General features: G+C 40.1%; 1 protein-coding gene across 1 annotated transcript in view; it reads right to left on the reverse strand.

Moving 5' to 3' along the window:
- Positions 1–523: 523 nt before the first annotated feature.
- LOC308079425 (sodium- and chloride-dependent taurine transporter-like) overlaps positions 524–16,259 on the reverse strand; it is a 46,635-nt gene continuing 30,899 nt past the window's right edge. Inside the window, exons 10-15 of the mRNA XM_080420901.1 lie at positions 15,261–15,373; positions 13,171–13,308; positions 10,840–10,942; positions 9,834–9,934; positions 8,203–8,373; positions 524–7,660 (exon numbers count right to left, since the gene is read on the reverse strand). Of these exons, the coding sequence (XP_080277027.1) occupies positions 7,487–7,660; positions 8,203–8,373; positions 9,834–9,934; positions 10,840–10,942; positions 13,171–13,308; positions 15,261–15,373 (800 nt within the window). The 3' untranslated portion in view covers positions 524–7,486. The remainder of the gene's footprint in view (positions 7,661–8,202; positions 8,374–9,833; positions 9,935–10,839; positions 10,943–13,170; positions 13,309–15,260; positions 15,374–16,259) is intronic.

Consider the following 16,259-nt stretch of genomic DNA (forward strand, 5'->3'; position numbering starts at 1 on the left):
AACAAGGTTGAGGCTGAAAAACACCTTAGTTGAGAGAGAGATTAAGCAGGGACCCCCACTATATTGTATACAATTGTGTTGCAGATTAAACTCTTCTCATAGATTTCATAAATAGCTTCATAGACTTGTTTGACAGCACTGTCATCAGTGTTGTGTAGTGTTTTTGATTGATTGATTGATTGATTGATTGATTGATTGATTGATTGATTGATTGATTGATTGAATACTTTATTAACAAGCTTATTAACAGTACAGGTAGTCCAGTCAAAGATAATGCCAAAAGGGATAACACAAAAAGCCCCAGGGCCTTATTTCCATTGTGGTCCTTTGTACCCAATTCATCAGTCTGTTTACACATTATCTTTTGATTTTCATGTATATTTGCAGACATTTAACCACTTAAACCCTCAATACCTAGTAAACTTGACCTTTGGATTCATACTTGGTCTGCTCTTGGTCTGCTCCCCCCAGTATTTCTTAACTCAGAAATAAAACTCAGGCACATTTTTATGACAATGTTAAAATCATTGTTTTTTTATTCTCAGTGCATCTTCAAATCACAAGATATGAATTGGAGTAGCTTAAAATCCGTTTGGTTTTTTATAACTGTATAGAGCATTTTTACGCTTTTAATTGAAATTGGCCCCTGAAAATGGACAAAAAATCTGGTTTTCAAGAATTCACAGGCTACTCACAAAGTCAGTACCAGTGGTAGACAAGAACAAAGTCACTTGAGTACTGTAGTACATTTTGAGTATCTGTACTTGACTTGAGTGTTTGTATTTTTGGATACTTTCACTCCATTTCAAAGACAAAATATTGTACTTTTGAATAAACCACTTGAAAATAGCCGAATTACAAGCTCACAAAGTGTCACTTTTATTAATATTTTTGGTGCTTTTATACCTAAGTACTTTTTAAAAAAGCAAGTACAATACTCAGAGACTTTAACTCAAGTACAAATTCGACAGAGCCACTTGTAGTAATATTCTACCAGGAGTATATATACTTTGACTAAAGTACTTGAGTACTCCTCAGTACTCAAGCAGAGTAGGCTACTTTGTCCTGGCCCACCGGTCATAGTACCACCTACTGGAAAACAAAAAAATGAAAACAGCATGAAAAAAATACTTTCTCTTTCTACAAAGTATTGCACGTTTATACAAATCGCAGCTTCTTTTTCGCTTCCGCTTTGTTTTCTTTTTTCTTTTTTTTCTCTTTGATTGACAGTTGTACGTGACAAGAGGTCAAATACACTTTTCTATTTGGAATACAAAAAGGCAAAAATGTGAGTGACAGACAATAAAAAAAAGAATAATATTACAACAATAAAACATGAAAATAAAAAATAAAAGAAATAAAATATTTTTTCGTCGTCCATTCACTTAAAAACAGAATCTTCAGAAACATTTTTTTTCGCTCGGGAGCGATCTTTCACATTAACGACATTCCGCGGTATACGAACTTGCATTGTGCATAATTATCGCTTAAATTAATGCCTTATTAATGCATTACTGATGCTTCCATTTATTTATTTTCATATATCTCTCACTAATGTATCGTCTCTGACGAAACAATAAAATCAATATACAAATTTTCGACATTTTTGTTAAAAATCGAACTGGGATTTGTTTTTGAACAGGAAGCTTGTATAGTTTTTTTTTTTTTTTTGGCCGACTGGGCGGGGAGTGTGAGAAGGCAGAGGGAGTGGAGCACTGATAAACAGACGTAGGCAGTATAAATTTCACACACAATTTCAACCTGACATTTTAGATAACCTGGCCCAGAGTTTAGCTCTCATACAATACGCTCTTTATTTTATTTCATTTAACTCTGAGAGTGACTTGAATTTCACAGTTTTAATCCACTGTTTTCTTTGTTTGTTGTCCAGGTTTATTTAGCCTTTTATAAGATAAGATAAAACAAAACTTTATCGATCACCAAGCAGAAATGTTCAGTAGATTTTGTATTAAAACGCTTATTTGACAGCTCTATTAGAAACAAAGTTGACACTCTCACATGGCTGTTTATAGTTAAAGGAATAATTTGATACCATATGAATAACATGTCTGGTCCTGGATTATGTTTATGATGTGAACAGTGGTGGACAGTAACAAAGTACATTTACTTGAGAATCAATACTTTACTTGAGTATTTGTATTTTTTTAAAGAAACTTTATGACTTTCACTCCACGACATTTCAAAGACAAATATTGAAATGTTGACAAGACTGCATTTCCAGGAAGGGAAAAGTACATTATGAATTAACTTCTTAAGCCCTATTTCAAATATAGAGAAAATAGCATTATCTAGATCTACAATTGTTTCTGCTATTGATATTAATTGTACTTTGTACTTTTCAATACAGACATATTTCTTAAAAGCATGCACTTTTGAATACTCAAGTCTTTTTTGCCAGAGTACAAATTTGCCAGAGCAACTTTCACTTTTAGTCGAGTAATATTTGACCGGGAGTATTTATACTTTGACTCAAGTACTGGTGCTGTTGAGTACTTTGTCCATCACTGGTTTTTATGATATGACCACATTAAAAAAACATATCAAAAGTTGTATCAGTATTCAAGTGACTTGTGGGGACTTGTCTGTAAACATCTTTATCACACTGATATGTCTATAATATAATTATTAACTAACCGATTATGGTTAAATTAACTTGAATGGATGTATACGCTTATAAAACAGTAAACGTTGCAGGCAGCCATCATAGAGAGTGCCATGGTCCTTGGTGTTGAAGGCACAGACATCTATACGCAGACCCTCATTGGCTGCTGGATCGCGCATCAACGGGGCGGCGGCCATATTGGCAAGGGGAACCCGTCCAGAATTCCGCAGCGAGAAATACGCCGGTTTGTTTCAATTTGACTAGCAGTCACTTTCCCGTGATTTTTTGATCATTGGTCGAAAGGATCATGATGTATCCCCTATTGGTCCGAAGGACAGCCAATGAAATGCTTTTCCCCAATTGCTTCCCATGCTCCAGACGGGCGGAACAGCTTCTGGTCACAGAATTCGATAGGTCACCACATTCGACGCAACACCGGAAAACTTGGGTGTTTCGCTTTAACTATGGTGTTTTTTTGGTGAGAGAATCTGATTCATTTAAGATCATTGTAGTTATTTATTGACAAAATGGTCGATGGATATTTTTCGTCATAGTTTTGGTGTAGGACGGAGGAGGTGGACATTAGAGTATTGGAACGTGGAGAATGGGAGTATGTCTGTACTAGGGATGAGACGATATGAAAATAGTATTGAATCGTGGCCAAATTAAATTGCAGTTAACGATATTATATGTTGCATTCGAGGCTGCTGTGTCGAAAGACACATTTCTGTGAAAGCTGACAATAAAGCAGTATTGTATCGTATCGTATTATTGCGATAATCAAAATATGCTTATACTGCAAAAAATATCAGATCTACAATCTCACAGACGTTGGGAGCTTGTAGATCTGCTTTTTTTTGGGCAAAGAGCGGTCCAAGTACAGAGCCAACTCAGGTCCAGTGTATGACAAAGGACAATTTTGCGATAAATTAAAATCTCTGCGATATGATTATTATGAGCGTTTATGTTTTTATCGTGATAAAAGATAATAACGATTATCGTCCCGTCCCTATGCCTGTACCTGTACCAATATGGCGGCCGCGTAGACGCACCGAGCACGCTCCAATGCGGAATCTATGAGTATATTTATCTCTGGTTAAAGGGACTTGGAGAAAAGTTGTGTTTTTTTTGTTATGTTTTGTTTATTTTTTTTGCAAAGCCAGACCATCAGACGAGATCAGAATTGTGCCCTATAGTTGGTATTAAAGGAATACGTCACCAAATCTATCACTTACTCATCCCATGAAGCCTTGAATTCATGGAGATTATTTAGTTTTGTCGCATTCCTGAGCCAATAATCCAATATTTGACGAAATATTGGACGATCTATGTTTTTTAACATAGATCGTCAGTAGACTCATCAGTGATTACACAGCTGTTTTGGAGTTTATATTATTCATTTATATAATAATTTTGTTCTCTATACCGCAGAAAAGTACTTTTGTTGGGGTGACGTATTCCTTTAAAATTAAAACATTAAAATAACCTCGTCTTTGGCGCTCGGCGTGAATGTAGTCGTAGATAAAAATAAAAAATAAAAACTGAAATGATTTGACAGTCCTAAAGGACAGTGGTGGAAAGTAACTAAGTATATTTACTCAAGCACTGCACTAAAGTATCATTTTCAGGTACTTTTACTTTACTTGGGTTAGGGTAAGTATTTCAATTTTTTCAATACTTTATACTTCTACTCCGCTACATATCAGGGGTCAAATATTGTATTTTTTTACTCCACTACAATTAGTTACAAGTTACTTTGTAGATTTAGAATATAAATACAAACATTTACATGGACCAATTAAGCCCCTATTTTATATGTCCGTCCATTCGAAAATAGCCGATTAACAAGCTCACAACCCGTCGCAGTGCAACATGTTGTGAGCTTGTAGATTGGCTATTTTAAAAAGGTATTTTTGGCAAATGCTGAAAACGTTTGGAAAAAAACTTTTGAGTACGGGACTTTTACTTGTAAGAGAGAATTTCTATATGGTGGTATCAGTACATTTTACTTGAGTAAATAATCTTGAGTAGTTTTCTCTCACCACTGTTAAAGTGGAGCTCCTGAGTGAATGAACTTACACAACGTTGCTGTCAGGCAGAAACATCATATCTCCATATTTCAATGCCCTACTTAATCATACAAGAGGTTGGCACAAAAGTAGTGAGAATTGTCGATCTACAAGTCAGCTTGTAGATTCACTATTTTCAACTATTTTTTTATGTTTTAAAAAATAAAATCAAAAAGGAATTTTGGACATACAATGTTTCCACCCAACAGCAACAACAAACATAACCTCTATGTATGCAGACAATATAAAAAAGACTAACAATCATGATGCTATTTATCGTTGTAATAATCAGCGTTAATGTCTAATAAAAACTCATTTTGTCGTGAGTAGACCATATGACCGCTATTACGGCGCTTCTCGAGTTACACAGAGAATGTAATAAAGTATTGTTTTTGAGGATTGTAAAAGTCGTTTTGTTTAAAATCCAGCCCATAGAATGTAGAGATATATATATATATAGTGGGCCATTTTCCAAATGTTATCAAGGCCAACCAGAAGTGTTCAACACTGATAATGGAACAGGGCCATATTCCTTTTTCCAACACACTTGGTCAACGGCCACGCCCGGGGGAGTGTTCAATTAGCGCTATCCAATGATCAAATCTGTTGGAAAATATAATGTAGCCAGTGGCAGCCATGCTAGCTCCACCCTCCTCCTCCTCATGCTAAGTAATAGTAGCGCCTGAACACGCTCATTTCTTTAGAGTTTGGTATTTTGATTTGTCATAATGGTCGTCGTTGAATTCTTCAGCCATTTTAAATGATATTCAAATCAGTCTGGACATTTCTTGAGAAGGAGCAGGATCAAAAACATGGCAGCCAACCAGCATCCAATCGGGTCAAACTCTGTCTGTGATTGGTTGGCGTTGTCCAACACAGACCGTTCACCAGATCTCACAAAGATCTGGATGGGGTGTTTGTTGATAAAAGGCAGTGAAACGCATGATATGTCAGTCTGGTGTCCAACTGTCCAACCTCGGCCTTTCAACCATTGGCTACAACCAGGGTTCGATTCGTAAAGTGTTCTGAGCTTTGACGCCGCGCTAGCGACTCCTACAGGCTGGGGGCGGAGCCTATCAAGGGGGAATGTTGAACAGGAGGAGTAGGACGGAGGCTCCTCACTGGCAAGTGAGCCAGTAGCGTCCAACAGTACGTCCTCCCGGTGGGGGCTCCTCACTGGCAGGTGAGCCAGGAGGATACAACAGCAGTGGCAAGCAGTGGGAGTAACGACTAAATTGGGGAGAAAAGGGCTACTTGACGAATTTCCCTCGCAACATCAATAAAGGTCTTATCTTACTCTAAATGTATAAAAGAAAAAAAGCCCTCCAATCGAACCGTGGCCGTAACACAACGCGTTGGATTAGCATCAGTTAGCGTGCTAACTGGATTAGCATCAGTCAGCGTGTTAATTGGAACATGGCCCACAACTGTATATTTACACAACAGGAAAAGCTATAAATTCATATTGACACATATTGACATAAATGCATAAACGGCCTTTCTGTAAAGTACAATAGCTTAGTAATGTTTCATCTGATCCCAAACCGTTTAGTTTTTTTCCTTCTATGTAAAACTACAGCAATTATCATCAATAGATAATACCATTATATAGTCTTAATAAAAAAAACAAAAAAAACAAACATTATAAACATTGACGGAGGATAAAAGAACAATAACAATGTAACTTCCTCTGTAGAAAATAAAAACAAAATCAAACAAATGTTGTAATTTGGGTAGGCAAGGGAGAGCACCTAATGCAGTAATACAGAACTGTAAACGATCTAAGATAGATAGATAGATAGATAGATAGATAGATAAGCTACAACGATACGGTACGCCACAGACGACAAGGGTAGACAAATACGTCACATTTCACATCCTCATAGGACACTTTGCTCCCTGTACGAGGAGGTTTGGGACTTTCTGTGCGTTTTTTACATTCTTACTGTTTGGATTGCAAATCAAGATATTTTTTTCCTTTTCCGTTAAGGAAGGTCCTGTTCGCCGAGGAGCCGGACCTGTCTCTGATTGAAGATCGCAAACAGACATTTAATTGAGTCGGCTACGTGAAACTGTAGTTTTGTCTTTTAGATTATTAAACATTTGACAAAAGAGAGATTTTTTTTTGTGATCTTACGCGATCGTTAAAGAGCAATCCGTACTCCATCCGACGTGGGAACTTTTCTCCGTAAAGGGAGGTGACATAACCACAAATTGACGTCATTCAGAACTTCTGATGGGCGGTGTCAGAACTTTCTCTTGGAACTTGTGCACCTCCAGGTGTCCTGAATCTCCTAACTTTAGCTCAGAAAGCCTGTCCTGAACCGCGACGTTGGAAGTAGTATGTACTGGCCTTAAGTCTTTGTGAGTGACAAAGTCACAATATCGCCAACAGAAATAAGTTATTTTTGCTTTCAGCCAATAAAAGTGATTCTGATCCTGGCTCAAGACACGATAATTTCCTTTTTGGTTAAATCCAATAAGAAATCCCCAAACCTCTTCAGAATTATTATTGTTTAAATAAAAAAATAAAAAAGGAACCTTTGGAAGTTCTCCAACGAAAAAAAAAAAGAAAAAGAAAGAAAAAAACAACCCAAAACGGTACTTCAGTCTTTGTCAACACCCTGCCCAGCCTTCCGCACGGACAGACAGACAGACAGACAAACAGACAGAAAGCCGGCTAGCTTAGAAAGAACGTATAGAAAGAAGTAGTAGAAGAAGTGATTTGGGGGGGGGGGGGGGGGGCGGAGTTGGAGGAGAGGTGGGCGTTTCTCACAGAGGAAGCCCCTCCCCCTCACATCATGGTCTCTACGATGGTGTGGGTGGGGCCTTTGAGGAGGAGGCTGCCTCCCCCCTTGCCGTTGTTCCCGTTGGGGTCCAGGGGGTAGCGGAGCTCCTTGGGCCCGCGGTGGTCCGCCGGGCGGGAGCTGGCCCCGCCCCTCACGGGGGCCGCAACCGCCTTGATCCTCTGCACACAGGACGAGAGAGGGGCGGAGTCAATTATTCAAATATTTGTTTTTATATATTTCTATTAAATAGCTCTATATTATTGTAACTGCTATAGAGTGTTTGTTCACTAACAGTGTTAAATAGCTCTATATTGTGATAGTAATCGTTGCTAATAGAGTGTTTGTTCAGTAACAGTGCTAAATCGCTCTATATTGTCATAGTTATCATTGCTGTAGTGTTTATTCAGTAACAGGGGTCTCCATGTCTCTCCAGCTCTTTAATAAACAGAAAATGCATTTTCTGGTCAGGTTTTCACAATATAGAGCTATTCAACACTGTTACTGAACAAGCACTATAGCAATGATTACAACAAGACTATAGAGCTATTTAGCACTTATTTTAACCACAACATATCACTTACACCCCCTTTAACATGTATGTTGTGTTCTTTTTGTTTTTGTACATTTTATTTGCATCGTTTTGTTCCCTTACATAAAATGCAAAAAAAAAAAGAAGCAATTCCCTGCATGTGTCAACTACTGTGCTGCTTGCCCCACGCACCTCTATGAGCGGCCCGTCTGATTGGATGATCTTGATGACGACCACCATGGGGATGCAAATCATGGAGGCCAGGGCTAGGGTCCAGCCCACTCCGATGGACCAATCAGGATACTCGTAGACCTTGTTGTACGTCAGTGGCTTGTATTTGACCAATGAGAAGACGAAGGTGCTCTGAACAGGAAGAGGAACAGGGAAGTCGACACACATTCATTTTGGAGTATTTGTCAAAATTGTCATATATTTTCACTATTTTTAATGCCCCATGTAATTGATGTGTACAAACCCACGTTCCAATGTTCAATGCGAAAATCACACTTAAAAGAGAATTCCGGACTACCTTTTTCTTACCTTTTATATGATATTATTATATCCTAGGACGAGTGGTAGAGTAGAAAAAAATGCATAACTCCATCCCGAGTCCCCCGCAGCTAAAAACCCGAGCGTGCGGTCCATGCGCTAGATTGTGTATTTTAACCCATTAAGACCTGGAACTGTGTCATTTTTAGATTTGGCACCGAGTGCCGCGCTACGAGCTTGTAAATCTGCTATTTTTGAAAAATCGTGAAAATGTGTGCAAATCTTTGAATATATATATTTTCAAAGCGAACATTTTTAACTCAAATCTTTGCTTCTGAGGGTCGCTGGAACAAAATATTTTGATGGGGGTCCGCGGCCAAATACATATAATTTTGGGGGTCCTTGACATGAAAAAGATTGAGCACCACTGATATAGAAACATGCGTTTTTCAGAATACTGTTGAGATTTAGGAGACATGTAGAATCGGCTTCAGGTCTCAATGGGTTAATAATTAATATATTTTTTTTTTTTGGTGAGATCTGACGTTCATATCGACAGAAAACTCTCCACAGTGTTTGTGTTGGATGTGCCCATCCGTAAGTCTCGCAAGACGAGATTTCACCCGTGATGTCATCCAAGTCAGTTTGTAAACACTAACGGCGACCCATTTGGGACAACAACACTGTGGCGAGGTTTCTGTTGATATGAACGTCAGATCTAAAAAAATATAAAGAAAAAAAGAAGCTATTAAAATACTCGATCCAGCACATGGACCGTACGTACGCACAGGTTTTTAGCTGTGGTGGACTCGAGATGATTTTTTTCTACTGTAGGTAGGTAGGTCGTCCTAGGATATAATAATATCATATAAAAGGTAAAAAGGTAGTCCGGAATTCTCCTTTAAATCGTTAATTGCAATTAGTTGTATGACAAGTAATCAACAAGTAAAATGACATTATCGTGACAGCCCTATAGGCAGCCACAAGGTCTCTGGCAGCAGGCTACTAAAGACCAGCGTTCATTTCGTCGACTAAAACTATGACGATTTTTTTCCCGTGGACTACCTTTTTTCACTGACAAAATAACTAAATAAAAACTAAGCTATGATGACTAAAACTAAGAATAATATTCACAATTCCGTCAAAAACTAAAAAACTAGACTAAAATGTTAGGGAGGGACGAGTGGGGAAGAGATCCAGTAACTAAGACATGTCATTTTATGCTTGGCTGCGCGTGGCTGTCGCACTCTGTGTGTGTGTGTGTGTGTGTGTGTGTGTGTGTGTGTGTGTGTGTGTGTGTGTGTGTGTGTGTGTGTGTGTGTGTGTGTCCTCACCATACACAGGAGAGGCGTGATAATAGTCCAGCTCCATTTCATCCATGGATTTGGTCTGTAGCCGATCATGTCCTCAATCGCATCGTAGAAATTATCAGCGCCTGGAAAAGAAAAACCCAGAAACGTGACGAAAACAGCTGGCCGAACATGTAGGCAAAATGTACTGCAGCCAAGACTGGCGTCTTGTCTCAACAGTGAAATGAGCATTGTTGTGCTCAATATACTTGTGAGGACCAAAATGTCCCCACAAGTACAGTAAAATATGAGAAATAGACGTTAGAGGACCGTTTTCCTTGTTCCTCACAAGCAGTGTTGCAATGCTGAATTGGAACGTGGTTGCACTCTATTTTAATGATGTGACGCGCACGTCGCTTAACACCTACACTACAGGTCACACAATGGACAATTGATATGCATCTAGGCTCATTCCTATGTTAATTCGCCTGGTGTGAGCCTTTGTAAACTTAATTGAGGTGTGAATTTAAAGTTGTTTTAAATCTATGCATGTGCCTGCGCGTGCTCCTGGTCAAATAAGTTCCTGCACGGCGTGCAAGGCCGTCCCATGAGCAATGCAACCCTGCTCACAAGATAAAAAGTGTGTTCTATGGGTAAAAAACTATTTTTAGAGATTCAGGTTGGGGTTAGGGTTTAGGATTAGACATTCAGAAGGTATGTTTAGGGATTAGAGATAGCGTTATGCCTGATTTGCATGTAGTTGTAAGCTAGTGTTGTGCACAGAAAAATTGCGGATCTACTAGGTCTGCTATTTTGCGGCTTTAGGCTTACGTTTTTTTTTTTTTTTTTTAGGTGCACAAATGGCGTTCAAATTGGCCTCCTAAAATGTTAATGTCCTCCACAAGTATAGTAGGCTATTACAACAAACCTGTGTTTGTGTTTGGTGTGTGTGTGTGTGTGTGTGTGTGTGTGTGTGTGTGTGTGTGTGTGTGTGTGTGTGTGTGTGTGTGTGTGTGTGTGTGTGCGTGTGTGTGCTTGCATGTGTACTCACCATAAACCCAGGCTACAGCGATACATTCAAAGAATGCCACCCACAAGAGGCAAACACCACTGGCTGCATAGTAGTCAAACAGCTGGAACACGTACATCCCACCCTGTAGGGGGCGATATAACACACATACAAATGAATATCTTCGCTGTCGAGTGAAAACCTTGTACGTCCAAAATGTTCCCTTTTTATTATTATTTTTGTAAATAAAATGGTTGAACATAGCCGATCTACAAGCGTTGTGAGCTTGTAGATCGGTTAAATTAGGAGCTATACACTATGAGAGAGAGAGAGAGAGAGAGATGCGTGCGTGCGTGCGTGTGTGTGTGTGTGTGCACGTGTGCGTGCGTGTGTGTCCAGTGTGAGAAAGTCTCTCTGGGAATGCTAAACTCAAACCAGGCCATCACAGCCATAAAAAGACGTTGGCATGGGAACACGAGAGAGAGAGAGAGAGAGAGAGAGAGAGAGAGAGAGAGAGAGAGAGAGAGAGAGAGAGAGAGAGAGAGAGAGAGAGAGAGAGAGAGAGAGAGAGAAGATGTCCAATGGAATACAAGCACCTTAAGGTCTACAGTATCAATCATAATATGTGTATTCTTGCACTGTACCCAATTGTTTTTGTTACTTAGGCTTTTCTTGACCAAAACGTAAAATGTTATTTAGATAGAATGTTGTTTAGACGGATGCTAGGTTCATTGTTTACTACTTTGTTTCTAGTGTGTGTGTGTGTGTGTGTGTGTGCGTGTGTGTGTGTGTGTGTGTGTGTGTGTGTGTGTGTGTGTGTGTGTGTGTGTGTGTGTGTGTGTGTGTGTGTGTGTGTGTGTGTGTGTGTGTGTGTGTGCATGTGTGAGCATGTGTACGTACGTGTGTGTGTGTGTGTGTGTGTGTGTGTGCGTGTGTGTGTGTGTGTGTGTGTGTGTGTGTGTGCAGTGGTGTAAAGTTACTAAGTACATTTACTCATGTACTGTACAATTTTGAGGTACTTTTACTGTACTGGAGTATTTCCAATTGTCTATACTTTTACTCCACTACATCTCAGAGGCAAATATTGTGCTTTTACTCCACTACAATTATTTGAAAACTTTAGTTACTAGTTACTTTGCAGATATAAATTATTACATTATAACCACTTTACCCCTATTTTATAAACTATTTAAAAAATAGCCGATCTACAAGCTTGTAGATCTGCTATTTTCAAACATTTAAGTACTTTTACTTTTGGTACTTTAAGTGCATTTGCGTGCGTGTGTGGGTGCAATGGAAGTTCTCATGACTTGACATCACAAATAGCCGTGTCACTATTCCCTCGGGAGGGAGCAGACCAGGACAGTAATAGATTTATACATTCTGCTTTTTTTCTGCGTTTCTCAAACTGACAGCACAGCCGGCCAGAAATAGCAACGTACCACTGGCTCTGTTCCCATGCTGTTTGTTTTATTGTGTCCATTACTGTGTTTTATTGTGTTTGTGTTTTGATGCTTTTTATATTTCATTGAGGATGCCTGTTCAGCGTTGCCATGCCTGCTTATTCTAAGCGACTTTGGGGTTGTTTTTCCTGTAAATGATCTTGTAAATGTATTTATTTTCCAGGGTGGTTCCTAAAGTGTAGTTGCTTATTTGGGCTTGCTTCCTAATACTGTTTAGATCAGTGGTTCTCAAACATTGGCAAGGACCCCTGAGATTAATATGTATTTGTCCATGGACCCCCATCTGAAAACATGTTGGAAAACAAGATTTTTTTTTTTTCATAGACCTGTTCGCTTGTTTCTCTTGCAAAATTTGTTTCTCTTACTGTTGCTCTTACTGTTAATTGACCACTTTAACCCCTATATAAATCAGCTTTTTGAAAATACGTGTTGAAAAGACACATTGTGAGCTTGTAGATTGGCTGTTTTCAAAAACATTTTTGGAAACAATGTGCAAAATGTGGAATATTTTTAAAACATTTTAACAACACAAATCGTTTATGGGGGTCCCTGGCACAAAATATTTTCAGATGGGGGTCCCCGGTAAAATATACATTCATTTGGGGGTCCTCGACATGAGAACCATTGGGTTAGAAATAGATAATTCAACAATAGTCCCCTGATTGTCTTACTCATAAGACAATAGCACATATAAGAACACAAACAAAGCTGATTCTGACCATATATAACATCCCCACCTACCCTTCCAGCTGCGTGCGCGTGTGTGTGTGTGTGTGTGTGTGTGTGTGTGTGTGTGCGTGCGTGCGTGCGTGCGTGCGTGCGTGCGTGCGTGCGTGCGTGCGTGCGTGCGTGTGTGCGTGTGCGTGTGCGTGTGTGTGTGTGTGCGTGTGCGTGTGTGTGTGTGAGTTACCTTGGTGACCATGGTGAGTCCCAGTAGGTAGCTGCAGAAGCAGATCACAGCGATGAAAATCTCTCTACGGTAACCCTTCCTTAGGAAGGACGGGTACAGATCAACCAATGAAGTGATCTGCCCTTCCACCTCCACAAACTGATGCCCGCACGCCCAGAGAGAGAGAGAGACACACACAGAGAGAGACAGAGACAGTCATTTTCTTGACCTTGACACAATTCAGTGTCACAGACAAGGGAGGACTTAAAGCTTTCATGACATTCACTTTTACACCACATTCAAAGTCTTTGTCCTGGTCCTTCAAAAGTGTAAAAAAAGTTTTAAGTGAAAATTCCATTCCAGTGATCAATGGCAGGTGTTTTTCTCTCACATTTCTAAAGCCTTTTCAACTGCAATGAAAAAAGAAATCTTTGCCTGCGGGTGTCGCTGGTGAGGGATTTTGCCTGTCAATCATCGCCTTTGCTCCGCCCCCCCCAAAGGAAAGGATAGGGGAGGGGAGGGGCGAGGAGGAGAGTGGGCGGGATTAATCGACTGTGACCTCACTGTCGAAGGGCCAAGCTCAGATTACTTTTCAGCCTAATTATTCAGAAAACCCCAGACCACAGAAAATCCACTGAATGTTCTAAGTTCAGGTTTTTTGGGTGTAATTGAGGTCATAAAACCCCAAATAAAACATTGAAAATAAAAAAAGTGAAAATGAATGTCATGATACCTTTAAGACTGATTCATCATTATGATGTCACGCCAATCATAATTGCGATCTTCAAGGTGGAAACACGTCGCGCCGGTTCTTAACACATTGACCGCCAGAGGTTAATCTCATAATGTACTCACCAGTGCCAACGTGTTATTGTTGTTTTTTTGTTTTTTTCATGTCGCCATAGATCTTGTTAAAATCCTTAAGATTGAGCCGTACACGGTCTGTTTACATCCGCGACATCTCACTGTATCTCCCAGTGAAAACCGCATGTCAAACGGATCTCCATGATTGTAGTTAGAGCGGATTACGTTAAACAGTGATATGCGAGGAGAAAAAACTACAGGAAGAGAATTGAGTTTCAGTGTGCGCTTTAGAATGGGAGCCGACGTGATCGTCAAAACCGGATCCCCGCTGGAATTGAGGCCCATAAAGAAGGGCTTTTTTAAGACTGCAGTTCTCATTAATGGCCTAGCAGGTGTCACTATTTCCCCCCTGCCGACTGCAGAACAATTACCACGCCATTGATTGCGATGGGGATTGGACCGGACTTTACACTTGATTTTATTACCTTAGTAATCATTGTCATAAATACGCCATGCGTTCAGTCGCTTGACCTCTTTGTTCAATTACCATTTCATGCGTTTTTGTAAATTATGGTCCCATTCATTTTAAAATTGATGATAAAGTAGGGTATGCCTCTAGGGCTTCTACTGGCTCTACCGAGTGAAGACCCGCCCTTCGCCGCCCTTCCAGCCAATAGCATTAGTTTCCGGTTGCTTTTCGGGACAGGAAGCACCAAGATGGTGGATCGACAAGCTCATAACGTGACGCGTCACGTTATGAGCTTGTCGATCTGCTATTTTCAGCGAAAGCTTGGGGTGTAAAGTAACTAAGTACATTTACTCAAGTACTGTACTTAAGTACAATTTTGAAGTACTTTTACTTCTACTCCACTACATCTCAGAAGCAAATACTGTACTTTTACTCCACTACAATTATTTCAAAACTTTAGTTACTAGTATAAATTACTACATTATAAAACATACATTAAACACTTCAGCCCTATTTTATACCTAGGCTATTTTCAAACATTGTAGTACTTTTACTTTTGGTACTTTAAATACATTTTGATACTAATACTTTTGTACTTTTACTCAAGCAAATTTTGAATTCCGGACTTTTACTTGTAACAGAGTAGGCCTACTTCTACATTGCAGTATTGATACTTTTACTTTACTTTAAAACATTTGAGTACTTTTTTCCACCACTGCCCCACGGAAACAGAAAACAGAACAGACACCAGCGCAGAGCCCTGAGGGTCTCCGCTTGACCACATGGGGTTTTACAGTGGACAAAGAAAGGACGTGACCATCCACATCCTCATCCTCACCTGACTGTCGAGGCCCAGCAGCAGTAACATGATGAAGAACAGGATGGCCCAGAACGTTGGCATAGGCATCATGGACACCGCCTTGGGATAGGCTATGAACGCTAGGCCTGGACCTACACACACACACACACACACACATGCACACGCACACGCACACGCACACGCACACACGCACACGCACACACACACACACACACACACACACACACACACACACACGGAAAGGAGGGGGGTTGGGGGTGGGGGGTGGAGAAGAAGAACAACATTACAACCGTGTGATTGGTTCATCGATCGGTGCCGCAATTGGGGAAACATTAGTTTGTGTGTGTGTGTGTGTGTGTGTGTGTGTGTGTGTGTGTGTGTGTGTGTGTGTGTGTGTGTGTGTGTGTGTGTGTGTGTGTTTGTGTGTGTGTTTGTGTGTGTGTGTGTGTGTGTGTGTGTGTGTGTGTGTGTGTGTGTGTGTGTGTGTGTGTGTGTGTGTGTGTGTGTGTGTGTTTGTGTGTGTGTGTGTGTGTGTGTGTGTGTGTGTGTGTCTGTGAGTGTGTGTGTGTGTGTGTGTGTGTGTGTGTGTGTGTGTGTGTGTGTGAGTGTGTGTGGGCACTGTTGCTGTTGATCAAGCCAGTGCAGGCAGACAGACATAATTAGCTCGATGATGTCACTGGGAGGCAGGTTTCCGAACTGTCCACAGCCCACCAATGAGACGCGATGTGAGTTAGACAGAAATGCTGCCATATTATAATGATATTGGTTGAAAATGGCTGAATAAGAGCTCCTTTAATAGAAGGGTTACAAAAATGGACTCTGTATGTTATACGTACACACCCAGCAGAAGGGAACCACTGGTTTGAACTGGGTTTAACTCAAAACTAAGGGTTTCGTCCAGGACCATTCCTGACATGTCTTTGTGTCATTTATATTCCGTAGTGTCACTTGCCCAATCTACTGTATTTTTAGGGATACAAACATACAGTAATGTTTGTTTTGGTAGACGGGGAACAA

Source organism: Gymnoscopelus braueri (assembly GCF_963280865.1).
Source record: "Gymnoscopelus braueri genome assembly, chromosome: 3".
NCBI lineage: Eukaryota > Metazoa > Chordata > Actinopteri > Myctophiformes > Myctophidae > Gymnoscopelus > Gymnoscopelus braueri.